The sequence below is a fragment of the Musca domestica genome, unplaced genomic scaffold, assembly GCF_030504385.1.
Source record: "Musca domestica strain aabys unplaced genomic scaffold, Musca_domestica.polishedcontigs.V.1.1 19, whole genome shotgun sequence".
NCBI classification, from domain to species: Eukaryota; Metazoa; Arthropoda; class Insecta; order Diptera; family Muscidae; genus Musca; species Musca domestica.
The window spans coordinates 9,984,725-10,010,763 of NW_026712245.1; the positions used below are offsets into that span (position 1 = coordinate 9,984,725).

The 26,039-nt window shown below is 35.2% G+C and overlaps 7 protein-coding genes across 7 annotated transcripts; 3 read left to right on the forward strand and 4 right to left on the reverse strand.

Annotated features, from left to right (window-relative positions):
* The first annotated feature begins 2,337 nt into the window (after positions 1-2,337).
* On the forward strand, positions 2,338-2,812 carry LOC101893019 (male accessory gland serine protease inhibitor). The gene is made up of 2 exons (XM_005182626.4): positions 2,338-2,499; positions 2,557-2,812. The coding sequence occupies exons 1-2, from the start codon at positions 2,433-2,435 to the stop codon at positions 2,736-2,738; spliced, it is 249 nt and encodes an 82-aa protein (XP_005182683.1). The 5' UTR covers positions 2,338-2,432; the 3' UTR covers positions 2,739-2,812.
* Positions 2,813-7,318: 4,506 nt separating this feature from the next.
* LOC101892849 (male accessory gland serine protease inhibitor-like) lies at positions 7,319-7,777 on the reverse strand. The gene is made up of 2 exons (XM_005182625.4): positions 7,616-7,777; positions 7,319-7,550 (listed from the first exon to the last, which is right to left on the reverse strand). Exons 1-2 carry the CDS (start codon positions 7,707-7,709, stop codon positions 7,369-7,371), a joined length of 276 nt encoding a protein of 91 aa, XP_005182682.2. The 5' UTR covers positions 7,710-7,777; the 3' UTR covers positions 7,319-7,368.
* A 3,338-nt stretch (positions 7,778-11,115) lies between these two features.
* Positions 11,116-11,538, forward strand: LOC101892670 (male accessory gland serine protease inhibitor). The gene is made up of 2 exons (XM_005182624.3): positions 11,116-11,253; positions 11,323-11,538. The coding sequence occupies exons 1-2, from the start codon at positions 11,184-11,186 to the stop codon at positions 11,505-11,507; spliced, it is 255 nt and encodes an 84-aa protein (XP_005182681.1). The 5' UTR covers positions 11,116-11,183; the 3' UTR covers positions 11,508-11,538.
* A 1,915-nt stretch (positions 11,539-13,453) lies between these two features.
* Positions 13,454-13,835, forward strand: LOC101896641 (kunitz-type serine protease inhibitor 2). Its single transcript, XM_005182649.4, has 2 exons — positions 13,454-13,564; positions 13,614-13,835. The coding sequence occupies exons 1-2, from the start codon at positions 13,489-13,491 to the stop codon at positions 13,793-13,795; spliced, it is 258 nt and encodes an 85-aa protein (XP_005182706.1). The 5' UTR covers positions 13,454-13,488; the 3' UTR covers positions 13,796-13,835.
* A 3,606-nt stretch (positions 13,836-17,441) lies between these two features.
* Positions 17,442-17,936, reverse strand: LOC101892493 (male accessory gland serine protease inhibitor). Its single transcript, XM_005182623.4, has 2 exons — positions 17,811-17,936; positions 17,442-17,748 (listed from the first exon to the last, which is right to left on the reverse strand). Exons 1-2 carry the CDS (start codon positions 17,878-17,880, stop codon positions 17,564-17,566), a joined length of 255 nt encoding a protein of 84 aa, XP_005182680.3. The 5' UTR covers positions 17,881-17,936; the 3' UTR covers positions 17,442-17,563.
* Positions 17,937-18,268: 332 nt separating this feature from the next.
* LOC101892327 (male accessory gland serine protease inhibitor) lies at positions 18,269-18,762 on the reverse strand. The gene is made up of 2 exons (XM_005182622.4): positions 18,603-18,762; positions 18,269-18,536 (listed from the first exon to the last, which is right to left on the reverse strand). The coding sequence occupies exons 1-2, from the start codon at positions 18,670-18,672 to the stop codon at positions 18,352-18,354; spliced, it is 255 nt and encodes an 84-aa protein (XP_005182679.1). The 5' UTR covers positions 18,673-18,762; the 3' UTR covers positions 18,269-18,351.
* Positions 18,763-23,412: 4,650 nt separating this feature from the next.
* LOC105261756 (kappaPI-actitoxin-Avd3c) lies at positions 23,413-23,884 on the reverse strand. Its single transcript, XM_011293835.3, has 2 exons — positions 23,720-23,884; positions 23,413-23,647 (listed from the first exon to the last, which is right to left on the reverse strand). The coding sequence occupies exons 1-2, from the start codon at positions 23,784-23,786 to the stop codon at positions 23,478-23,480; spliced, it is 237 nt and encodes a 78-aa protein (XP_011292137.1). The 5' UTR covers positions 23,787-23,884; the 3' UTR covers positions 23,413-23,477.
* Between the last annotated feature and the right edge of the window lie 2,155 nt (positions 23,885-26,039).

Below are 26,039 nucleotides of genomic sequence, written 5' to 3' on the forward strand. Positions count from 1 at the left end.
ATTTAAAAATAACTCACATGACAAAAAGTTTTTATACCCCAGTGACGATCAGTATATGAGAAACCATAGAAATGAAAAAAAAAAAACTTTTGCCATAGTCTCAAAATCATGCAAAACCTTTCTTCGATTGTGTCTTTGTTTATAAATAGAACAGTCTTGGATTTTTTTTAGGATTTTGCCTAGAATTAGCTTTTAGATGTGGTTAGGTGTTCACCTTGAAATCAGATCCGAACTTAAGGAAAACGAAAACAATCGATTTGCTCGTTTTAATGTATGTGAATAAGGTTCAGCTCAAGGTGGAGTTTCCCCGCAGGACCTGAACATAGTTATATATACAGGGTGAGAAGAAAAAACTTCAACCAACTTCAGACTGCTGTCATTTCTAAGCCACTCGTCCGGCAGCTGTTAAAATTATTCCAGTGACAGCTCATTATATTGTTTACAAGCGTACACAAGCATTTTGGTGAGAATTTTCCAGAAAAAAGTTATTCGTGATGGAATTCAAACGTGATAGTGTGACTTCTTTATATTTGGCTGGAAAACCAGAAGTGGCTATCGTTAGAGCACTCCAGCATTTAAATGTGAATAAATCTTTTGTGTCTCGTACCATCGCTCGTTACCGTGATACTGGTAGCGTAGCCCGATGTCAAGGAAGTGGACGGAAAAAAACAGCAACATCAGGAGAAATGGTTCGAAAATTAAAGAAGCGACTTGATCGAAACCCTCGTCGCAGTGGCTGAAAAATTGCTCGAGAGCTGAACATATGGCAATATTCCATTCGGCAAATATTGAAAACAGAGCTAGGGGTAAAACCATTGAAATTCCAAAAAGTGCAAGAACTTACACCGCAACAGAAAGAAAATAGACTCAAAAGAGCTAAAGAGTTGCTGAAAGTGGTGAACTTCCGAATTTTGGTTTTCTCCATCTTCGATGAGAAAACATTCGTTGTCCAATAGTTTGTAAACAAATGATCCTGTTTACTTGCCAAAGAGGTCAGCTGAAAATGTGCACCTTCGGTTGGCCACCAGAACTCAAGCGCCGGCGATGGTGTGGGCCGCCATAACAGCAGATAGTCGCTCTCCGCTCGTATAAATCGACCGTGGCATCAGAAAAAATGGCGAATATTATTTGGAAAATATTCTAGTGGCCTTGGGCACTCAAATATTTTGGCCGCAGACCTTGGACATTCAAACAGGACTCAGCACCATCGCACTTAGCACGCGTCAACCAAGAGGGCTTAAAAATTTCTAGCGCACAATGGCCACCAAAATCTCCGGATACCAATCCGTTGGACCATTGTGTCTGAAGTATTTTGGAAAGCAAGGTTGGCACTAAATAATACCAAAGTGTCGATCACCTCAAGCAAGCGCTTCGCCGGGAATGGACCAAGATACCGCAGAGCAACATTCGGGCAGCATGAGATGGTTTCATTGGCCGTTTGAAGGCCATAACCAATTCGAACAAATCTAAAATTATTCTATAATTCGATGCTATTTCCGGCATTTTTAGCTTTCATTCAATTAAATTAAAAAAAAAAAAAATGTAAAAATTATGGCTTTTGACTTTGTTGCAGATTTTTTATCTCACCTTGTATGTAGCAATGTGGAATGTTTTGTACCAAAACATGTAGATCCCAGTGTGTTTCAGGTCTTTGACGAATATTCCAGGGTGTTGTAAACACTTTCCACACATAGAAAGATTCCATTGAAGCACGATTGGAATATCACGATTTATAGAATCTTCTATAATTTCGAGAGTCTCAATACATAGCAGTCGGACTTACAGACGATCTTCCTACTGGTCGATGGTTGGTTGTATAAACCCAAACATTTTTGAAATGTATTTGGAAAATAAATTAAATTTATTTTCAATGTCAGCAGGTGTAAACGACATTAGTAAGAGTCAAACTGGGGGAAAACCAGGTTGAACCAAACTACGTAGATATTTTCCAAGAATCAGGGGCATCACATTATGAGTTCAAACAAACCCACAACATGCTATTTGTTTATTCAAAACAATTCCAAGTAATCCAGAGAGAGAGAGAGTGAAAGAGTCCAGCTGATAAGCGTGGCCCTATAATGTTTAACACACTTCGGGCAAGCAATTTAAATATATTTTTGAGTTTTTCTTTTTTTCAAAATAAAATTGATAAAGCAATCGACAAAAGAACAACAACAGTTGTAATTTGTGGAGAATCTGTGTCAGGCAAGGTCATTCCCTAGCCTTGGTACAAAATAAATTACGTCGATTTTCTAATCAGAATCTATCAGAAAATGTTCGCTTAACTATGTAGCCTTATCTCGCATTTGGAAGCTGTGGCTTCCGTTCAAGTAGCTTAGATTTCAAATATATTTTGGGTGCTTTTAAATATTTGAAATTAGTTTCAATTTGAATTCAAATCAAATAGTTCAGAACTAAAAAATATTAAAAAAATGAAATTCTTCGCTGTATTTTTGGCCATTTTCGCCTTCATCTCCTGCAGTTTTGCCCTGAAGGATGGTAAGAGATCATCCTTTTTGTAATAAATTTATTAAATTTTTTATTTGTTTGCAACAGCTGTCTGTGGCCAAGCCCATGCCAAAAACGGTAATGGTGTCATCTCCTGCTTGGGATTCATGAAGTCCTGGTCCTACAATGTGGAAAGTAATGAATGTACCGAATTCGTTTATGGCGGCTGCATGGGCAATGACAACCGCTTCGAATCCAAGGAAGCCTGCGAACAAAAATGCAAAGAATAAATTTTACGATGTGTGATAATCTGTGATGGTGATGGATGAATAAAGTTAATTAGTTAATGTTGAAAAATTGAAAAGCGACAATTTTTATTCAGGTTTACAAAGTTCAAAGATCTAACGTCAAATATGCTATCGGTTGAAAATTTTAAGCTTTTATCCTATTTGTCGTTCCAAATATTAAGACATCTAGTCTGGGTGTAAAAATTAATCTTGGTGGGATCATCGTAGATCTACTTGGGAAAATCGTGCAAAAATCGGTATATGACATATTTCTAGGCCTACAAAGGGTATACATCAGAGAATAAGGGAATTATTGAGTATGAATTTTCTACAAATTGTGAAATATTAAGAAAATCAGCAGAGAATTGGGAAAAACAGCTAAATTTGTTGAAAAAAATGTTTTTTTTTTTATAAACCAAAATTGATGACATTTTTATGGTAAATAATAAGTATACACCTTTTTTTGTTCAAAGGCTCAGAATGACATTTAATTTAGAATATTTCTTCTTTTGACACTTTACCCGAAAAATGAAGTGTTACAGAGATTTTGACATAGATTGGAAACTCATTTTAGTAGCAGTAAATACGTAAACACATAATTTTCCCTTGTAATACATAAGTTTCGAATGTAACTTTCTTAAAAACTATTAAAGATTTATGTGTGGTTTGTTCTGAGATTTGTTTGTGAAGAATATTTCTTCTTTAAACACTTTCTGCCGTAATCGAAGTTTTATGTCACTTTCAAGCATCTATTAGATGAAAATACCGATGAAAAAATTTATCAAAAATGTTGGCGAGGTTTTCGGTATTTAATACCCTCCGCCATACATAGTATGAAGGGGATATTAAGTTCGTCATTCCGTTTTTAAGTCATGGAAATTATATTTTTAGACCTAACATAGTATATTAGACTGTTGTCATTATTAAGCCACTCGTCCGACAGCTATAAAATTATTCCAGTGACAGCTCAGTATATTGTTTACAAGTGTACAAAAGCATTTTGGTGAGAATTTTCCAAAAAAACAAGTTATTCGTGATGGAATTCAAGCGTGATAGTGTGATTTCTTTATTTTCGGCATTTGGCTGGAAAACCGCAAGTGGCTATCGTTACAGCACTCCAGCATTTAAACTCTTTTGTGTCTCGTACCATCGCTCGTTACCGTGATACTGGTAGCGTAGCCCTACGTCAAGGAAGTGGACGGAAGAAAACAGCAACATCAGCAGAAATGGTTCGAAAATTAAAGAAGCGACTTGATTGAAACCCGTGTCGCAGTGGCCGAAAAATGGCTCTTGAGCTGAACATATCGCAATATTCTATTCGTCAAATATTGAAAAATGAGTTCGGGGTAAAGCCACTGAAATTCCAAAAAGTGCAAGAACTTACACCGCTACAGAAAGAAAATAGATTCAAAAGAGCTAAAGAGTTGCTTCGCCTGGCCGAAAGTGTTGATCTGCCGCATTTCTCCGATGAGAAAACTTTCGTTGACCAGCAGTTTGTAAACAAACAAAATAATCGTGTATACTTGCCAAAGAGGTCAGCTGAAAATGTTCACATTCGGTTGGCAACCAGAACTCAATCACCGGCCTTGGTGATTGTGTGGGTCGCCATAACAAACGATGGCCGCTCTCCGCTCGTATTAATCGACCGTGGCATCAGAATAAATTACGAATATTATCGCGAAAATATTCTGAAGGGTGTATTAAAGCCTTGGGCACGCAAACATTTTGGCCGCAGATCTTGGACATTCCAACAGGACTCAGCACCATCGCGCCACCTAAGAATGGTTACAAAATGAGGTTTCTCGAAAAATCTCCGGATACCAATCCGTTGGACTATTGTGTCTGGAGTATTTTGGAAAGCAAGGTAGGCACTAAAAAATACCATAGTGTCGATCACCTCAAGCAAGCGTTTCGCCAGGAATGGGTCAAAATACCGCAGAGCAACATTCGGACAGCATGTGACGGTTTCATTGGCCGTCTGAAGGCCATAATTCTAAAGGTGACCAATTCGAACAAATCTATACTTATTCTAAAATTTGATGCTATTTCCGACATTTCTTGCTTTCATTCAATAAAATTAAAAAAAAAAATAAATAAAAATTATGGCGTTTGACTTTGTTGCAGATTTTTATCTCACCCTGCATATTCTATATTCTTGATCAGTGTAAAATTCTAAGATGATTTAGCCCTGTCCGTCCGTCTGTTATAATCACGCTAGAGTTAAAACGAATAAGGATAGAAAGCTAACACTTTGTCTTTTTTTCAGTCTTTCGTCTGCAGGCAGGTCAGGTTCGAAGGAAGATATCATATAGCCCCCATATAACGGTACCGCCCGATATTCGGTATTTTAATGATTGTAGCCAAATTTTTCAAAAAAAATTGTCTGAAAATCCACACAAGAAGTCCTTTCTGAGCTCTTTACCCCCTGGGAGAGAATTGTATGTATAGGTCTATTATATCGCATAGCCCCCATACAACGGTACCGCCCGATATTCCGTATTTTGATGATTTTAGCGACATTACTCACTGGAATTGTTTCAAATTTCGTATTTGAAGTTTCTAATGGGTACTACAGTCTGTGACAGAAAATTGTCTATGCAGATCCAGCTCTTCGTATATCAATACCTCCCTATATTTGGTATTTTTATGATTTTAGGTACGCTGTTCACCAAATTTTTTAAAGTTTCGTATTTGAATATAGTAATGGAATATGAAAAAAGCTGCCTATGTAGGTCTTCGTATAGACCCCAATATAATGGCTATATTTGGAATTTTTAAGACTTTAACAGTATTTTTAACGGATTCTACTTTTTTGAAAATTTCCAAATATGTCCCAAATGGTGGAGGGTATTCAAAGTTCGGCCCGGTTGAACTTATTGTATTTTTTTTTTTGATGATATAGCATTGATGCTAATGTTTTCTATACATACAACTTAAATAGAGATTTCTTCTCTGTGGCAACTTATAGTGAAATTTGATGCCATTGACATCATCCTTCTATAATTATGCTTTGTAGGAGAATTCTGCCTAAACTTACAAGAAGTAAGGTTTTAACCCTAAAATATATTTTTAATATTTATGATTTTCCGACGTTTGATTAAGGTGACTCATTTGAGAGCTAAAATTTTCGTCCAAAATAATTATGAAATTGTTATCAGTAATATTGCCGAAGATACATATTCAGGGCATCTTTATCCGAAAATTTAAAAAAAATATATATTCTGGATCCATAGTTACATTTGAGGATCTTCATAAAATATGTCCCTCTGTTTATTTCAAATTTCGGGTTCATTGTGCCACAAACGGCCAATATCAGTCTAAATGATATGAATTTTGGCACATCTGGCCGAATTCAGTCTCGAAGCAAGTACATTAAATTTGGTGAAATTCGGTTAAGATATAGCCAAATGTATATTACATTCGATATGGGGTTTTAAGTCCTTCACATGCGTAATATGCACTTCACAAGGATAATCTTTGGGATCACATATCAGATACTGCTCTGAAATAAGTGTTTCAAATTTTGTAGGGATCGGTTCAGATTTGGATATAGCTCCCATATATATCTTTATCCGATTTCAGGTTTTTTGTACACTAAATGGCTAATATCAGGCCAAATTGTCTGAAATTTGCCACTTCCGACGGAATTCACCCGAGAAGCAAAGCCAAATTTTTCGATATAGGTTCAGATTTTTATACCCTCCACCTTGGAAAGGAGGGTATATTAACTTTGTCATTCCGTTTGTAACATTCTTAAATATTCGTCTTAGACCCCATAAAGTATATATATTCATAATCAGCATACAATTCTAAGTCGATTTAACGATGTCCGTCTGTCTGTCTGTTGAAATCACAATACAGCCCACATTATTTGACGTAGAGCGCCAAAATTTAGCAGAGCAATTTGCATTGTGTCTAGGATGGTTGGTATTGAAAATGAGATATATCGGTCCACGTTCTGGTATAGTCCCCATATAACGGTACCTCCCGATATTCGGTATTTTGATGAAAATTGGTATTATGGTCATAATGGTTTCCAGCTCCGGTGGCGAAACATTGCATGCATGGGTCCATGATTTGATATAGCCCCCATATAATGGTTTTTTCCACATTTTTTTTACTGATTTGTCTAAAAATTGGTATTTGTGGGTCATAATGGGTCCTAGTTCGTGTGGCGAATCATTGTAATTATAGGTCCACGTTTTGGTGTAGCCCCCATATAACGGTACCTCCCGATATTCGGCATTTTAATGGTTTTTGCCACATTTCTTCTAATGTTTCTTTTACCCTAAGTTGGAGGGTATTAAAAGTTTGGCCCGTCCGAACTTAATGTTTTTTTACTTTTTATATATATAGCTTCGATATACATCTTCATCCGGTTTTACGGTTATTGCTCACCACATATGTAATATCAACCCAAATTGAAGAGATTTTTTCATATTCAATCGTATTTTGCCATATAGGGGATATAGACAGCTTGGTCATTTGAGGAACAACCTATTTTCCCATAATTTCAGTTTTCACATGGTGGAGAGAAAAAATGTCCATCCGTTCCTTTACTAAATGCTAAGATAAACTATTCATTTTTTTATTTTTTGTGTTAGACATTTTCATTTATTTCCACAAAACAATTTCACTCTTTGCACTTGTTTTCACACTCTTCCAAGCTTTCGAAACGATTATCATTTCCACCACAACCGCCGTAAACAAATTGGCCACACTCATTAGTTTCCGCGATGTACGACCAGGATGGGAAATAGGCATTACAGCTAATGCTGCCATCACCGTTCATCGAATGTTCCAAGCCACAGATATCTACAAAAAATTATTCACATTATTATGAAATCGCTTAGCAGTCGATCAAAACCCCCGTCACATACCATCCTTAAGGGCGGCCGATGAGGAAATAAGGGCAACAATGGCCAAGACAAGCACCAACAACAGTTTCATTTTGAAATAAATTTTGTTTTTCATTAAAATCTAAATTTTAACTGAATTTGAATAGAGTTAGGTTCCCAACATTTATACCCAGTGCAAGTGCTTGAAAATTGTTGAAATCGCATTGACACTGGCAGACAATACTTCAACATTGCATGTCTCGAAAATGCCCACTCTCAGATTGGAAGATAAGAGGCATCGACGATCCGCTTTGAAAATTTCTGTTACCGGGTTGTAATGTGACTCATTTTAGGGGAACTGTTTTACAAACAAATGTTGAAAAATGTTTCAACAAGAGCGAGACTTTCAAGTGGCAATTATTTAAATGGGAAATTACACAATGCAACAAAGTAGCATGGCAATTCATATTGTTTGGAAGATGACATTTTAATTTTAAATGTAAGTTTAAACAAATGTTAACCTTTTTCGATTTAAAAAAGGTAGACGGGATTCATTTTAATAAAATTAGATTAGAAAGTATTATTAGGTATCCCCACTACTTGTCTACCATTGTGGGAAGGTCCTACGTACGGTTCGTAAAACTACAGAAATACAGCCCTGAGGCTCTGCCTACTTCCTGTCAGAGACATAAATTATATGCCACAAGTTGTTTAAATTTATATGAATTTTTTTCAAAGCAGTTGGTAGCTGAACCCCTCTTCGTATCATATATTTATATTGACAGACATATTGCGCTTTCAATTTTGGAGAAAATCGGGGAAAAATTTCGAAATTATGAGAGTTATAATAATTCAAAATGTTAGCCATTTGATTCGCGTATTTTTATTTCAATCGACTACATCTTTCGCCTTCTATGAAATATATGACGTTTAAAAATACCCTTGAAGATGGAGGCACCAGGAGGAGCAGGCCAATATATCAAATCTTCATGTTGTTGAAAATATTTGAGCGGATAAATATTGAAGAAAATTGGGCACTATAGATTCTATGAAAGATAGTAACATTTTAAGTTTTAATATTCTTAAGAGAGGCACGAATAGCATGGGGCTATTAGTTTCGAAGTTCTTGACTAAGAACAGTGCCAAGTATGGACTTATTGGCTATTCTCTTCGCTTTATATGAGATCTATAATTATTTTTTTTTTGGAAAATTTTGAACTTTGGAGGCGGATATACCAGAAAGGGCGGATCGACATATTCCATTTCATTCTTGATCTAATATTGACCAAAATATTGAGATGATTGAATAACATCAAATACTGATTTCACCATAAAAGAGAGGTTTTACACTGTGCGACAAAATTTAATTTTTGCATTAATTAAAAGTTGGCGTTTTGATGTTTACATCACAAAGTTACCCTAAATGGGAAAAGGAAAAATCTCCCAAATTGTTATATCCTCAGCCATATGGCTAGACAGGGTATATGTCATTTGATACGACCAAAGCTTGCTTCATCGAAGTAACTGTTTGAAACCCTAGATCTCTTTGGCCCAAATCAAGCGATGTCTGTTCGTCCGTCATCTGTCTGGCTGGCTGGTGCGTACGATAACTCTCGAAGGGACTATCCGATTTGACCTTAACTTGGTACATCGTAATATTATTGTAAACGTAGATCGAGTTCAGAGGTGGGCAAAATGCCAATATTTTTAAAGAAAATAATTTTCTGCAGAGAAAGAGAAAGGATAACCCGATTTTTCTCCAACTTTGCAATTCCTAATATTTGCATCATTGCTAGTCAGATGCAAAAATGGACCATATCGGTCTACTCCATCTAGTACCTTCCGAACAAACGGTAAATATTTTGAATAAATATAACTCTTATAAAATGTGATGTAAGTGTCCGATTATCTTCTAATTTCATACATCCCAATAATTTTATTAACCCAAGGTCTGGGCTGAAGATGGAATGTATCGGTCCACTTCCTCTGGTACCTCCTCCACAAAAGGTCGAAATTTTCAAAAAATTATTTCTTCACAGAAAGAGAAACGACAATCCGATTTTGCTCCAACTTTGCGAATCCTAATATTTTCATCAGTACTAGGTCAGGTGCGGAAACAGACAATATCGGTTCACTGAATCAAGTACCTCCCCCACAAAGGGTTAAAATTTTGAATAATTACAACTCTTATAAAATGTGATGTAAGAGTCCGATTGTCTTTAAATTACACACATCACAATATTTTTATTAGCCCAAGGTCTGGCGCGAAGGTGGAATATATGTCCACTTCATCTAGTACATCCCCCACAATGGGTCAAAATTTGGAATATTCATGAAGCTCATAAAACACGAAATAACATCCGATTCCATTCAGACTTGGCACATCTCAATATTTTTGTCATCACAAGATCTATTGGTAAAGATCGGGCTATTCTTTCTGGTACGACCCTCACATAGGGTTCAAGACTTTTGAAAAACCAAACGCCCAAAGAAAGCGAAATAAGCATCCGATTATCTTCAAATTTCACACATACAAACATTTTTACTAACACAAGATCTGTTGTGAAGATGATTTATATCTTCAAACCCCTTCTGGTACCTCAGCCATATAGGTTAACCAGAAATCCGATATGAATATAAAATTTATCGGAATTTATGATTTTGTATAAAATTGGATATAACTGTTCGATTTCCTTTACAATTTCCACATATCAATATTTTTATCTGTATTAGATGAAGTGGAATATTTCGGTCAGCTATATCTGGTACCTAACGCATATTTCCACATTTTCCAAAAATGTGCGCATATTTCATATAAAGTAAAGGAAGTAGACGATATACTCCAAATATGGCACATTGTAATATTTATATTAGACTTATATCGTTGCAGACAGATACGAATTGGACAATATTGGTCAACTGCTTCAGAACCTCCCCCATAAAGGGCCAACAGTGTGGATAATCATAACTCAAGGCTGGGGGCATATGTCTGTCGGAAAACCCAACAGATACTAATTAACTTGTTTTTTTATTAAAATAAGATCGATTTCGAAGATAAATAATTTCGGTTTCTTCTGGTTACAAACTTGGAACAGGTACAAGTATGGACAACATGCAAGCCATATCTTTTGGTAGGGTTGCTGCCAGGTTCAAAATCACAATAGAGTCATGGATTTTTTTTAAACTAAAAACTTTGATTTTAAATCGTGCCATTAAGTTTGATCTAATGAGTTTGAAAAGTTCTTCTGGCATAAAACTTTTCATTATCCAAAATACAAAATACTTATGTTTTCTATTATCGAAAATTAAAAATATATCCTTGGAGGGATGCACGCGAACCGAAAGTTTGAAATTCTTCCACCAAAAATAGAAAAGTACACAACTTGACAAATTTGTTTTATGTTTCGACGCCTTATCGTCACAACATACGGATGAGTGCATCCGCCGCAGTGTCACAGTACCCCGATGAGGCCGGTCAATAAAGCTATCGGTCAGACGATCTCTAAATGAAAACAACAGTTTTAGTATATAGAATTCGTATAGAAAATTTAAAATGTTCTAAAACTTGCGACAGACAATTCAGTTAGTTTTGTACCACATTGCATTGAAGATGAAATTTACGGCTCTGCTTTTGTTGGCAATTTTTGCCATTATTTCCTCCACAATGGCTCTCAAACATGGTGAGTTAAAGTTGGGAAATTTTCTAGAAGTTTGAAAAAGGAAATTTTTGTTCTCCCTTCTTTGTGTAGATATTTGCGGTTTGAAACATTCCAAAGACGGAAACGATAATGGACTTGCGTGCGCTGCCTATTTTCCCTCGTGGTCCTATAAAGCCGACACCAACGAATGCGTGGAGTTTGTCTATGGCGGCTGTGGTGGCAATGATAATCGCTTCTTCTCCAAAGAAGAATGTGAAGCTAAATGTAAAGAATAAACAATTTGAGAATGAATAATGCGAATGGAAAGGTTTTGGTTTGATTGATGCGGGGAATGTTGTTGATTTTGATTCAATTAAAATGAAAAGAATCGTGGGAATGGGTTATTACCTGGGTATATAAATATTAAATAGCTTTAGATTATTACGCCCTTTTTCTCGTCAAGTTGGATACTCCCTAAGCTTAATATGCGACTTATATTTTTGTTGAAATTATTGAACTTTTGTGGGTGAGTTCCCTGAATGAGTGGAGCGATCGTCGGACTAGGTCTAAATTAAAAAAAAAAATAATAATAACAATAATAATAATTAAAATTATAATAATAGTCCTTTCGAGAGTCGGACAGACCAATATAGGTAAGTGGACTTGCAGTGTCCTAAAACGGATTTCGCAAAACAAACTTGGAGTCAAAAACCGTTATTTCGATGAGGCACATTTTCATCGTATCAAATTATATATTTTCCCGCTGTACAGGGTGAGATGAAAAAACTGCATCCAAATTCAGACTGCTGCCATTTCTAAGCCACTCGTCCGGCAGCTGTTAAAATTATTCCAGTGACAGCTCATTAAAGTGTTTACAAGCGTACAAAAACATTTTGGTGAGCATTTTTCAGAAAAAAATTATTCCTGATAGAATTCAAGCGTGATAGTGTGATTTCTTTATATTTGGCTGGAAAAGCCACAAGTGGCTATCGTTGGATCACTCCACGATCACGAAATGGTTCGAAAGGTAAAGAAGCGACTTAATCGAAACCCACGTCGCAGTGGCCGAAGAAAGGCTCGTGAGCTGAACATATCGCCATATTCTATTCGGCAAATATTGAAAAAATAAGCTAGGGGTAAAACCATTGAAATTCCAAAAGGTGCAAGAACTTACACCGCAACAGAAAGAAAATAGACTCCAAGGAGCTTAAGAGTTGCTTCGCTTGGCCGAAAGTGGTGAACTGCCGCATTTGGTTTTCTCCGTCTCCGATAAGAAAACATTCTTTGTCCAGCAGTTTGTAAACTAACAAAATGATCGTGTTTACTTGTCAAAGAGGTCAGCTAAAAATGTGCACCTTCGGTTGGCCACCACAACTCAAGTGCCAGCCATGGTGATGGTGTGGGCCACCATAACAGCAGATGGTCGCTCTTCGCTCGTATAAATCGACCGTGGAATCTGAATAAATGCCGAATATTATCGCGAAAATATTCTGAAGGGTGTATTAAAGCCTTGGTCACGCAAACATTTGGGCCGCAGACCTTAGACATTCCGACAGGACTCAGCACCATCGCACTCAGCACGCGCCATCTAAGAATGGTTACAAAATAAAGTTCCTCGCTTCAAATGGCAACCAAAATCTCCGGATACCAATCCGTTGGACTATTGTGTCTGGAGAATTTTGGAAAGCAAGGTTGGCACTAAAAGAATACCAAAGTGTCGATCACCTCAAGCAAGCGCTTCGCCTGGAATGGGCTAAAATACCGCAGAGCAACATTCGGGCAGCGTGTGACGGTTTTATTGGCCATAATTTGTGCCAAAGGTGATCAATTCGAACAAATCTAAAATTATTCTAAAAATTGATGCTATATCCGAAATTTTTTGCTTTCATTCAAAAAAAGAAGGGAAAAAAATGTAAAAATTATGGCGTTTGACTTTATTGCAGTTTTATTTCACCCTGTAACCTAAGTCTTAGGGCATAAAAATGGGATATATTTAATGAACATAAATACGTGAAATCAAAATGTATGAATATCTCTGATGCCATAACCCTCCCTCGAAATTCTGTAACAGATAAGACCTTTCACGGTCTACTAAATAAATAGATTATAATATTATTTTCAATTAACCTTTGAATACAAAACCAAGACACGCAGATATTTTTTTATCTCCAACAAAACATGTCCGAATTTTGTATAAAAACCTCAAATTTTCCCCAGATACCGAACATTTTAGGATATCGAATCCTACGAGTAAAGGAAGGAAGTGTTTCTAGAAGAATGAAAATCATCTATTTGTTGTTTTTGTTTGCAATAATTGCCAGCCTATGCTGCACAATCTTTGCCGCTACCATTGGTAAGCTCTGACTTGATTTCTTAAAAATTATTACTAAATTTTTTCTCAGATATCTGTCAATTGGAACATTCTGCCGATGGCGTTGATGGATCGTCCTGTATTGCTGATATGCAATCGTATACCTACAACTCGAATACCAATGAGTGCATCGTCTTCATTTATGGCGGATGTGGCGGCAATGCAAATCGTTTCCGTTCCCGGGAGGAGTGCACGAAAACATGTCTAAAGTAAAAAAATTAAGAATAATAAAGATAATAAATTGAAAATTCAATCGAATGGGTGCTAAAAAATGTAATGGAGAGAAACAGACATATTACAATCTATGATGAACTGATACACCCTCGGATTATATTTGTTTTATTTGACGCGAAATTTAAAATTTTCAAATTTCTTTTGTTCAGAGTCTCACAATGAAAATTGATCTAGAATATATCTTCTTTTGATAATTTTGATAACAATTGTAAGAAATGGAAGCGTGTCAAATTAGCAATGTGAAAACAAAATACATAATTTTTATAAAAATAAAATACATTTTTTAAGGTGGATAAAAAATTGATGGAAAACATTAGGAAATATTTTTTTCGAAACATTGATGCAAATTTTTTTTATTTTTTTAAGATTTACGAATCCCTGGCACTTAGGTAAGATTTAGACATTTGACGTTTTCTAGGTCTTATAGTAGAATTTCATGGCAAATAATAATTTGAAAAATCCGTTCAAAAGGATTTTAACCACATTTTGGAAAAAGGAGCCAAAAAGACCCCTTTAGAACTCCCTTGAGGGTTGAAACTAAACCTAATCCCTGATTCCTTGTATTTTTTTATCAGAGATAGGTTTCTTTCACAATTTTGGACTTATGTGAAGTGGTACCAGTATATGGGAGCTGATATTGTCCATCTTCGAACTTCGATCTAATTTTTTCCAAAATATTACGACGTACCAAGTTTGGACGAAGTCGGCTACTCACTTCATTGACATGCCTACGAAGACTGCAAATATCCCGAAACGATATGGACATGGGGTCCAAAACTGGTGTATCTTTGAGGTATATTTTGACCTATCAAATGAGGGGGATACCGATATAGCCAGAAATGCCTTTCGAAATCATTTCATGGCGCCCAACCGACAAAGAAAGACATTTTCAAGAAAATTTCCTAAAATTTTATATAAAGGGTTCATTTTAGGCTGAGGCCTTTTGCCTAAAAATCGAATCTTTATTTGATGCAATATATTTTGTATTATACTCTGCCACAATTTACGATAAAATCTCCCAAGTGGAAACCCTCCATGTAAAAAATTAGTAATGTGGGTCCATGTTTTTGGTATAGCCTTCATATGAAGGTACCTCCTTATTTGAGCTATTTCCGGGGTCTTGATCAAACTTTCCAATTAAGTTGACTCTTATTTGGTGTCTCAGGGAGTTAAAAACCCCTTCGCACAATGAAAGTCAATGTTTTGGAATAGCCCTGGAAGATAGCTATTTCGACAATATTGGTTATTTTTTCTTTGAAAATGAGCAAGGAGTGGCCGTAACGTTACCGGGCAATGTCGAACGAATTTTTGTTCACAAAAATTGATGAGGAGGATATTGGCAGCGTTTGGTTTCCATTGTTAACCGGAAGTATTGTATTTTATAATAAAAAAAAGAAATTTGAAAAACATTCAGGAATTGTTTATAGCTTTTTTCAAAAAAGAAATTTTTAAAAGAATAATAATAATAATAATAATAATAATAATAATAATAATAATAATAATAAAAAATAATAATAATAATAATAATAATAATAATAATAATAATAATAATAATAATAATAATAATAATAATAATAATAATAATAATAATAATAATAATAATAATAATAACAAGTAAAAAAAAAACATTAAGTTCGGCCGGGCCGAACTTTTAATACTTTCCATCATTGGGTAAAGAAACACTTTTATATAAAAGCATCTGCATTTAGACCTGTTCCACTTTAAACTACAAATACCAGTAAGACCGTTTGGCCCTAAACTTTTCAGAAAACCATAAAGTGGGTGAGGTCGTTATATGGGGGCAATACCAAAATGGGCACCTCTATAGATAAATTTATGGTTCAAGGATTTTCATTTATCGGATCTTCTTAAATACTAAATATTAAACAATTTCTTGGGAAAATATGACTAGGATTATCAAAATACCAAATATCGGTGGGTATCGTTGAATATGCGCTATAGAAAATATTTTACCAAATTTTGGACAAATCCGTTGGAAAATGAGGCAAAAAATGAGGAGGTACCATTATGTGAGGGATACACAAAAACGTGGACCTATACATAGTATGTTCCGACAGAACAGCTCAAACCCATTACGAACTACAAATACCAATTGTTGGACAAACACGTGGAGAAATGCGCAAAAATCATTATTATACCGAATATCGGTAGGTACCGTTATATGGGGGCTATATCAAAACGTGGGCATATATATACAATGTTCCGGCACCGGAGCTAAAACCCATTATGAAGTACAAATACCACTTTTTAGATAAATCCGTGGAAAAATGCAGCAAAATTCATTAAAAAACCGAATATCGTTAGGTATAGTAATATGGCGGCTATGCCAAAATTTGGAAGATCTACGACAAATTATGTTGGCCGTATCGTGATTTCAACAGACAAACAGACGGACTTCGTTAATTCGACGTAGAATTTTATGCTTATCATGAATATACGGGTCTACGACAAATATTTAGGGATGTTACAAACGGAATGACAAAGTTAATATACCCTCTATTTCAAGGTGGAAGGTATAACAATGTTATTCGATGAATCCTCTGTTGGAACCGCAAAGCTCCAAATAGGTTTTTAATTCAAATACCAATTTTTATATTTCTTAGTATAGTCGCCGTATAAAAACTCACATTCTATAAGTTCCACAACTTAAAAATTCCGAAAATTGATGGCGATGGTATTCGGTCATTATTAAATATGAGGTCTAGATTAAATCGTTGACGTAACACAAAAAATGTATCTGCAGAGGGAATTCTTAAGCATTTATATCAATTGCATGTTTTTATACCCTCCACCATAGTATGGAGGGTATATTAAGTTTGTCATTCGGTTTGTAACACCTCGAAATATACATTTTAGACCCCACAAAGTATATATACTCGTGATCAGCATAAAATTCTATGTCGATTTAGCGATGTCCGTCCGTCTGTGGAAATCACTCTAGCTTTCGAACGAATTGAAACAGGTTAATAAAAGTTGACTCAAATGTATATTATATCTGCAGGACTTTAGGTATTGAAAATGGGCCATGGAGGTCCACGTTTTGGTGTAGCCCTCATATAATGGTACCTACCGATATTCAGTATTTTGATGATTTTAGCGACAATATTGATCGGAATTATTTCAGATTTGGTATTTGAAGTTCGTAATAGATACTACAGCCAATGACAGACAATTGTCTGTGTTGGTCCATGTCTTCGTATAGCCCCCACATAACGGTACCTCCCGATATTCGGTATTTTGATGATTTTAGCTACATTATTCACCGATTTTTTTAAGTTTCGCATTTGAATATTGTAATGGCTTATGACAAAAGTTACCTATGCAGGTCCATGTCGTCGCACCCAGCTACATTAGATATTATTAAGATGTTAACAGAATTTTAACGGATTTATTGTTTTTGAGAATTGCCAAATTCGTTCCAAATGGTGGAGGGTATTCAAAGTTCGGCCCGGCCGAACTTACAGCTTTTTATTTGTTTTTTTTTTTCAATATATTTTTTTCCAATCTTAACTTTCATATTTTTCTTCTTCTTTTGCAGGTCTTCCATATAAGGCTAGGTTCCTTAAAACAATTCAAACTAATGTGGAAAATGTAAACGGATAAACATTTTTGCAAAGGCAGCATCCACCTCTTGGTAAGTGATTTTTTTTTAGTATTTTCACTTTATTTTATTTGAAAACATAGATTACATCGCCAATTAATTTTATTTGCCGAACGCCATTCCCTTCATTCCACACACATATCGAGACACTCTTCTTTGGTACTGAAACGATTTTCATTGCCATGACAACCGCCGTAGTGGAAATAAATGCATTCCTTGGTATCGGCATTGTAAGTCCACGAAGGGATGATAGCTAGACAGCTTTGGCCCTGGCTATTGGCCGATTTGGAATGTTCCAGGCCGCATATGGCTAAAATTATAAAAAAATAAAATTAATCGAAGTGTAACTATTAAATAGCATGCGGCACTTACAATTTTTGAGGGCCACCGAGGAGTGCAGGAACACTGCAATGATGATTAGTAGGATTGCAAACAGCTTCATTTCTCCTCTTATTTTGATAAAAATTATTACAGAATAGATTTCTGTTATTGACTAACACGGATTTGGAATTGTCCCGGCTTTTATAGGCACAATTTTTGTATAGAGATCCACAAAAAATGCGATAAGAGTTCTTAGGTTGAAGACATGATTGCCTTTAATCAATATTTAATAGTCAATACACATATTGTATGGCTTAATTTTGAGGTGTTAATTTTATTTGTTACGGTTCAATGTGCGACAATTATCACCTTATTTTCAACAATAAAGCCATGGGGGAAATTTTTGATTTTTTTTTTAAAGTTGTCCAAAATGTAGGTTGTTCTATGAATTAGTCACTTTTGATAATTGAGAATTATTTTCTTTTTACAGCTCTTTTAAAAAACACAAATTTATAAAAAATAGATGACATTTATTTTGAGTTCCTTTAAAAATCATTCAAAAACAATTCAATTGCCACAATAAATCACATCTTCACTCAGCGCACATTTCGAGGCACTCTTCTTTGGTTCTGAAACGATTCTCATTGCCGTTGCAACCGCCATAGACGAAATGGATGCACTCCTTGGCATCGGCGTTGTAACTCCAAGACGGAATCATGGCATAACAGCTTGCACCAGCACTGTTGGTAGTTTTGGAATGTTCCAAGCCGCAAATGGCTAAAATTAATACAAAATCGTATTAAAATCCGATGCTAAATGTTCGATACTCTCAGTGTAACTTACTATTTTTAAGGGCCACAGAGGAATGCAGAATAACTGCAATGGCTATTAGGAGGATTGCAAAGATTTTCATTTTTTATGTCGATTAAAATTACTAACTCAAATAAAGCGGATTTAAATTTTTTGAGGCTTTTATAGAAAAAATGTTGATACTGAAATCCACAAAAATATGAGATAAGAGTTCTGAGGTGTACAATTGCATCGTTTAATTTTGAAGTGTAATACACACTTAAATGTTGTGGTTCGTTGAGATTAAATAGAAAATTGATATGCATGTATCGTGCCTTATTTCTAATATATAAAATCAAAAAATCAGCCGTTTCATTTTTATGGCGCTTGACTGCCTATATACAGGTTCCGCCATACAACTTTTGTTTTTGGAAATGCTATAAAAATATTACATAGTATTTTTTCAGATTTTTTTTTATTTTGCCATACTGTAGTCAACACCATTGCAGCTGAATTTCACCAATGGATTAACCAACATTGTCATTTAAAGCGTCAATTGTCTTTGACTTTTCGGCGTAACACCTATCTTTGACGAAACCCTACAAATAATAGTCCAGCGGTGTCAAATCGCGGCTCCGAGGTGGCCAACAGACATAAGGTATAAAACAGCGCCGTCCAGTTGAAATTAATATATTCCTCTTCAAATTTTGTAAAAAAAATTCGTTCAACATGACGCCTCCATTCCTTGCTCATTTTCGTAGAAAAATTGCCCAATTAGGCCTCTGGCCCAAAATTCCCAACAAAAAGTGAATCGTTTAGGGTGCATTGGTTTTTCAATGAATGCGTGCGGGGTTTCTGTGTCCCAAATGCGAACATTTAGCTTGTTTGTATACGGAGCTGACGAAGCTTCTATTCTTCTAAAATCTGTACATTTTTGCACAATTCTGCAACATTTGCATGATCAAACCATATTCGTTTGGCTAAAGGATAAAACTAATTATCTTTAAAATCTAACATTAGCTAAGTGTTACAAATCCCGAAATAAGCTCTAGTTTAAAATAAAAACGTTATATGTATTCTAAGTTTGTTATAGGTATAAATATTTTTAACGGAATTTCCTCCAAGTTAGAATTTTTGGGGATATTTTGATCATTTTAAATACAATTGCTTGATATTTCGTATTAAAAGTTCGAATGGTAAGAAATAATCTATGAAGTTCCAGGTTTCCATGTAACCCTTATATAACGGTGCCTCCCGATATTGGGTATTTTGATGTTTTTTACCTCACGAAAACTGGTATCTGAAATTTATGTTTGTATATCAATTTAAAGAAAATTCAGAGCTCTATATTCTACAAGTTCGTTTACCATCCAAAAACCCGCACAAGTATCACACCTTTCCTGGAATTGCAAAAAAAGACAAACATTTTGAAGATTTTAGTCCTGCTATTTAATCTTGGTCCTACCGATCTAACGGTTTGTCAACTATCAGCTAAATTTTGCATAAGATATACTTGTCCCTAACGTCGATGTTCTAAGCATAGTTCACATGTCATACTCTGTTTAGTAGTTCATAGTTTTCAAAGACTTACTACAATGTTTGGGATAGAGGTTTCTCAATTCTCACATTTCAATGAAAAATTGTCAAAAAGGAAAAATCGATATATTGACGTAGAGATGGTTCCAGCCAAATAAAACTTAAGAATGTCTTCATGTTTTGCATTCTTAACGCCAAGTTTCCGATTACCAAAGAAAACTTTCACAGTTTTGCGTTGGGTGAAAAGAGACTCGGAGAGTAACCTTGCTTATACAAAATTTGAAATATTATTTCAAAATTCGAATCACTTGATATTCAGATGTAAATCTCTTACTCGCTTACCAGTTCCTCAGTTTATGTTTTAAATTAAAACGCAATCTGAAATAAATGTTGGTAACTAAGAAATTTCTTGAGTATAAAGGAACCTTTCAATTACCCGCTGCTTCGCCAACGAAAAGTCCAATTTTAGATTCCTTCCATGGTACAATAAAAAGGTAAGGTAGAGCTACCAGCTGATTAAAATTTTTTCTAAGTGTGTCCCACTTCTGCCAATTTTGTGTATGTATTTATTGTTTTGAAAAATTAAAATAAAATATTTTCAAAACCAATGATTGGATTGGGGCTCGCACATTAAAGCTATTAACCAGTTTAGCCATGAAATTGAAAGATTGAACAGTTTGAATGATATTTTTGAGAGAAAAAAATGAAAACAACTTGTTGTATATAATTTTGAATGAGTCTGACAAAAAGCGGGCATAGCCTTAGGGCTGTATTTCTGGGCTGTTTACGAAGCTGTTCTACCTCCTTATTGTACCATGATTCCTTCCACCAATTCGCTTTTATCGCTTTATTCAAATTTGAGTTTTTCTTTGTCGAAAAGGATAATCGAAAAACGATGACTTTTTGCACCAAAAAGTCTTCAAAATATTTCGTTTTTAAGTTTACCGAACATAATATTAGTTAAACCCCTTCACAATGTTTCCAAATCCAATTTTTCATGCCAATAAAATTTCAAAGTCTTTTCATAATAAAAATTGGCCATATCTAAATCCTAAAAGCCACCAATGACCTCAATATCAAATTTCAATTCAATTCACTTCAATTTAGTATTATTTTGTACTTTTTGACCTTTCAAAAATCACCCCTTCACTAAACTACAGACACCAGCAGTAATCAATATCTATAAAAGAGGAAAATGTTTGTATGTTTGTTTGTTTGTTTGTAATTTATGGACTCGAAAACCGCTGAATAGATTTTCCTGAAAATTTCCATATATACTGCAACATCGCCTGAAAGTAACATAGGCTATACACATTTTTGAATTTCCACTTGGAACTGGAGATATAGCATCAGAATCGGAGGTACCTCCCAAAAATTTAGATTTTATATGTACATATCATATAACATATCCCCAATTTCAATGAAATTTGAAACGTGTGATAGATTTTATCTAAAAAATTGATTTCCCAAATTATATTGAAATCGGTTCAGATTTGGATATAGCTCCCATATATATATTATCGGCCGATTTCACATATTTGACGCACCAATTTCAATGAAATATGAAGTTGGGTGTAAAAGTATTTTTTTTTAATTATATTTAAATCGGATCAGATTGGGATATGATTTTAATAAGAACCATTGACCCGCAACGCCTTAGGCTAACACTAAAAAACAACGCAACAATTGATTTGAAATACGCTTATTACGGCGAAGAATGTTGCTATATCGAATTCACTTATTGCAATAGAAATGCCACTCAACTTCAAAAGATTGCAGTTTACTGCACGCTTGGTATTTGCTATGAAATAAATAAATCCGAAGGACAAACCCTTTGTGTATGTATGTCATGTTACTGCTTTTCTAATGGTTTTGGTTATTTACGCATTAAAGTAGTGCAATAATTTTTTTTAATTTTAAAATTTGTTTTTTTTTTAACCAACATATATTCGTAAATAAAATTTTGAATGCATATAAAATCAAAAGGGGTAGCAAAGCGCACCGGGTTCAGCTAGTATTCATATAAAATTTTAGGATTTCAGCTCTATCCCTTTGCCAAATACTAAATTTAGTACCATTTAGTTTTTGTCGTACAGTTACAGTACACGTTTTCAAAACAATTTCCATATCTCAATTCAAGATACCAACTTCAATATCAAATTTGAGGACTCTAGCCGTATCCCTCACCTTTTTGTACAAATATTGGACGCAGTTTCAAACCACCCCCAAATCTCAAATGCCATCAGTAATCTAACTATAAAAATTCAGAATTGTATGTTTATCCCTTCACCCAATACCAAATATAGTACCATTCAGTACTTTTCATAAAATCATAATACTCATTTGCAAAACCACCTTCATATCTTACACCCACAGCGACATATATATTAAAATTTTAGGATTTCAGTTTTATTCCTTTATCCAATACTAAATTTAGTATCATTTAGTACTTTTCGTACAATTATTACCACCATCTCCATATCTCAATTCCAGATACCAACAATATCAAATTTGAGGATTTCTGCCCTATCCCTTCACCCAATAATAAATTACAGTAGTTTTCCTACAATTACAGTACACATTTCCGAAACAAAGTTCATATGTCCAGGCTACACATAAATAGTGACCCTAATACAAAATTTAAGCACTCTCTGTTCACCCAATCCCTTTCCCAATAATGCTTTTTGTGAAAGCCACCCAATAAAAAATTTCAGCTTTATACGGTCGCCCTAAACCAAAATTTTACAAATCTAGTACTATGTAGTACAGTTCGCACAATTAGTCCACATTTTCAAAATCACTTGTTTTTTTTTTAAACAAAACAAACTTACCTTCTAACCTTGATTCTCATACCAAATTTTAAGTTTTTAGTTCTCTCCGTTCACATAATACCAAATGGTTCTATTTTAGAAGTTGAGTAAATTTTTGTAAACTTTAAGTTCGAAAACAAATATCCTGCTCTTCATCAGTGACTCTCATTCCAAATTTCAGAATTCTATCCCACTCCGTTTGTCCAATACAAAGTATTTAATGTTTAGTACATTTAGTTCGAGTTTCCAAAAGTCCAGCCTTATCAAACGCCTACGCACCAAAACTGACCTCGCTCAAAATTCGAGATTTTAGGTTCAGCCGTTTCTACTGGATGTTGATTCCCAGTCAGTCATTTATATAGAATAAAATTTTATGAACAAATTTCACCATGGAAATATTGATGTTTATGAATAATAGCCACACAAATTTTTTCACTTATTCCTGATTCAATTCCTATCGTTTTGTTCACTGAAATCCCCTCTTCTTGAAATAATTGACTTATTTTGGTGATATTGCCCATCAGTTGTTTTCGACAGCAATGTCTTGTATTTTATTAATTCTTTTCTTTTCCAACTTCTTTACTTATTGCTTGCACTTTTTCTCACATTCACTTTTGGTGGCAAAGTTATTGTCGTTGCCGCGGCAACCGCCGTAATTGAAGGCGACACATTCATTGGATTTGGCCACATAGGTGAAACGTTTCTGCGTAGCCCGACATTGGCCGATTTCCATGGGTGGTTGATCACAGGCAGCTAAAAATATGTGAATAATTAAACTGAATTATTAAAAAAAAAAATAAATAAATAAATAATAGTAAAGCTTACGATCTTTAGCTGCAGCCACACTCAAAACCATCAGGCAGAGGGCCAATAAAACAGCTACCAATTTCATTTTTGTCAAATATCTTGTCGAAGTTTCAAACTAGAAATAAAGCAGGGCTATGGAATGTTGGCCGTATTTATAAACATGGAATATGCAAATCGACAATGGACAACACATCACCTACACTTTGTTGTCTTGCTTTGGCGTTTAATTAATTATCGGTATTCGAATTCACAAAAATAAATGAAGCCGGTTTTGGTTTTGTGATCGGAAGAACGGTCACTGCCCTCTGCATGGAGAAATGGTAACAAGCAGTTTGGCATTATGTCATGATAGTGAAAGTTTTGAATTTGAATATTATGGAAAATAACAAATACTTTGTTTTTTTTGCCAAGAAATTAACCCCTTGAGACCCTGCAATACCAGGGAAAGGTATGTCCGCAAAGCCTGTAAACTAAATTTAAGGAAAGATAACTTTTTTATGACAATACGTCTTAAATTTCTGTTGAATTTCTGCTAAAACGCTCAAAGCGCATGCCTTTAGAACTTATATAATGCTATACAGGGTGATGTCAAAAAAACTGCAACCAACTTCAGACTGTTGTCATTTTTAAGCCACTCCTCCGACATCTGTTAAAATTATTCCAGTGACAGCTCATTATATTATTTACAAGCGCACAAAAAAATTTTGGTGAGAATTTTTCCGAAAAAAAATTATTCGTAATGTAATTCAAGCGTGATAGTGTGATCTCTTTATATTTGGCTGGAAAACCACAAGTGGCTATCGTTAGAGCACTCCAGCATTTAAATGTAAATAAATCGTTTGTGTCTCATACCATCGCTCGTTACCGTGCTTCCGTTACTGGTAGCGTAGCCCGACGTCAAAGAAGTGGAGGGAAGAAAACAGCAACATTAGCAGAAATGGTTCGAAAAATAAAGAAGCGATTTTATCGAAACCCGCGTTGCAGTAGCTAAAAAATGGCTCGTGAGCTGAACATAACGCAATATTCCATTCGGCAAATATTGAAAAATGATCTCGGGGTAAAGCCATTAAAATTCTAAAAAGTGCAAGAACTTACACCGCAAAAGAAAGAAAATAGACTCAAAAGAGCTAAAGAGTTGCTTCGCTTGGCCGAAAGTGGTAAACTGCCGAATTTGGTTTTCTCCGTCTCCGATGAGAAAACATTCGTTGTCCAGCAGTTTGTAAACAAACAAAATGATCGTGTTTACTTGCCAAAGAGGTCAGCTGAAAATGTGCAACTTCGGTTGGCCACCAGAACTCAAGCGTCGGCCATGGTGATGGTGTGGGTCGCCATAACAGCCGATGGTTGCTCTCCGCTCATATTAATCAAATGCCGAACATTATCATGAACATATTATGGAGGGTGTATTAAAGCCTTGGGCACGAAAACATTTTGGCCGCAGACCTTGGACATTCCAACAGGACTCAGCACCATAGCACTCAGCACGCGCCACCCAAGAATGTTTACAAAATGAGGTTCCTCGCTTCATTTCCAGCGCACAATGGCCACCAAAATCTCCGGATACCAATCCGTTGGCCTATTGTGTCTGGAGTATTTTGGAAAGCAAGGTTGGCACTAAAAAATACCAAAGTGTCGATCACCTCAAGCAAGCCCTCCGCTAGGAATGGGCGAAAATACCGCAGCAACAATTGGGCAGCATGTGACTGTTTCATTGGCCGCTTGAAGGCCATAATTCGTGCCAAAGCTAACCAATTCGAAAAAATCTAAACTTATTCTAAAATCGTAGGCTATATTCGGTATTTTTTGTTTTCAGTCAATAAAATTTAAAAAAGGAAAATATAAAAATTATGGCGTTTGACTTTGTTGCAGTTTTTTTTTTATCTCACTCTGAATATTCTCGTCTTACCTCAAGCTTTGTACAAGCCAACACCAATATATCAAGTTTCAAAACCTATTTTCAATTTTGTCAAATCGTGCATTATATCCAATTCTCTACAAAAATTTGTAATCGTTACAATTTTTCGCTTCTAAACTATCTTGCTTTCTATTTTAGAAATCCTGAATGTAGATGTCGTAGCAGACTTGTTTTGGCTTCAGCTTAGTATCTTTCCAAATTCCGGCTTTACTTATGAATATAGAAGTCATACCGACTGTTTTCTTTTGAAGTTGTTCGTTGGTTAATTGAGGGCAGGAAATTTGCCGAAAATTACTTAGCCTAGGCAGTCAATATGTATTTTAGCATTGCCTACTAAAAACATCAAAAATAGATGGCGCTCCAATGTCCCGAACTTTGTTCCTCATTGCATTTTCATTCAATTCCTACCCAACCAATTTTTTT

What these genes read in the sequence shown, in the direction of transcription:
- LOC101892670 (XM_005182624.3), top strand. Translation starts at nt 11,184, where the DNA reads ATGAAATTTACGGCTCTGCTTTTGTTGGCAATTTTTGCCATTATTTCC. An exon ending in CACAATGGCTCTCAAACATG is followed by an intron (nt 11,254 to 11,322) that starts GTGAGTTAAAGT and finishes TTCTTTGTGTAG; the next exon opens with ATATTTGCGGTTTGAAACAT.
- LOC101892327 (XM_005182622.4), bottom strand. Translation starts at nt 18,672, where the DNA reads ATGAAAATCTTTGCAATCCTCCTAATAGCCATTGCAGTTATTCTGCAT. An exon ending in CTCTGTGGCCCTTAAAAATA is followed by an intron (nt 18,537 to 18,602) that starts GTAAGTTACACT and finishes TATTAATTTTAG; the next exon opens with CCATTTGCGGCTTGGAACAT.
- LOC101896641 (XM_005182649.4), top strand. Translation starts at nt 13,489, where the DNA reads ATGAAAATCATCTATTTGTTGTTTTTGTTTGCAATAATTGCCAGCCTA. An exon ending in AATCTTTGCCGCTACCATTG is followed by an intron (nt 13,565 to 13,613) that starts GTAAGCTCTGAC and finishes ATTTTTTCTCAG; the next exon opens with ATATCTGTCAATTGGAACAT.
- LOC101892493 (XM_005182623.4), bottom strand. Translation starts at nt 17,880, where the DNA reads ATGAAGCTGTTTGCAATCCTACTAATCATCATTGCAGTGTTCCTGCAC. An exon ending in CTCGGTGGCCCTCAAAAATT is followed by an intron (nt 17,749 to 17,810) that starts GTAAGTGCCGCA and finishes TTATAATTTTAG; the next exon opens with CCATATGCGGCCTGGAACAT.
- LOC101893019 (XM_005182626.4), top strand. Translation starts at nt 2,433, where the DNA reads ATGAAATTCTTCGCTGTATTTTTGGCCATTTTCGCCTTCATCTCCTGC. An exon ending in CAGTTTTGCCCTGAAGGATG is followed by an intron (nt 2,500 to 2,556) that starts GTAAGAGATCAT and finishes TGTTTGCAACAG; the next exon opens with CTGTCTGTGGCCAAGCCCAT.
- LOC105261756 (XM_011293835.3), bottom strand. Translation starts at nt 23,786, where the DNA reads ATGAAATTGGTAGCTGTTTTATTGGCCCTCTGCCTGATGGTTTTGAGT. An exon ending in TGTGGCTGCAGCTAAAGATC is followed by an intron (nt 23,648 to 23,719) that starts GTAAGCTTTACT and finishes ACATATTTTTAG; the next exon opens with CTGCCTGTGATCAACCACCC.
- LOC101892849 (XM_005182625.4), bottom strand. Translation starts at nt 7,709, where the DNA reads ATGAAAAACAAAATTTATTTCAAAATGAAACTGTTGTTGGTGCTTGTC. An exon ending in ATCGGCCGCCCTTAAGGATG is followed by an intron (nt 7,551 to 7,615) that starts GTATGTGACGGG and finishes AATTTTTTGTAG; the next exon opens with ATATCTGTGGCTTGGAACAT.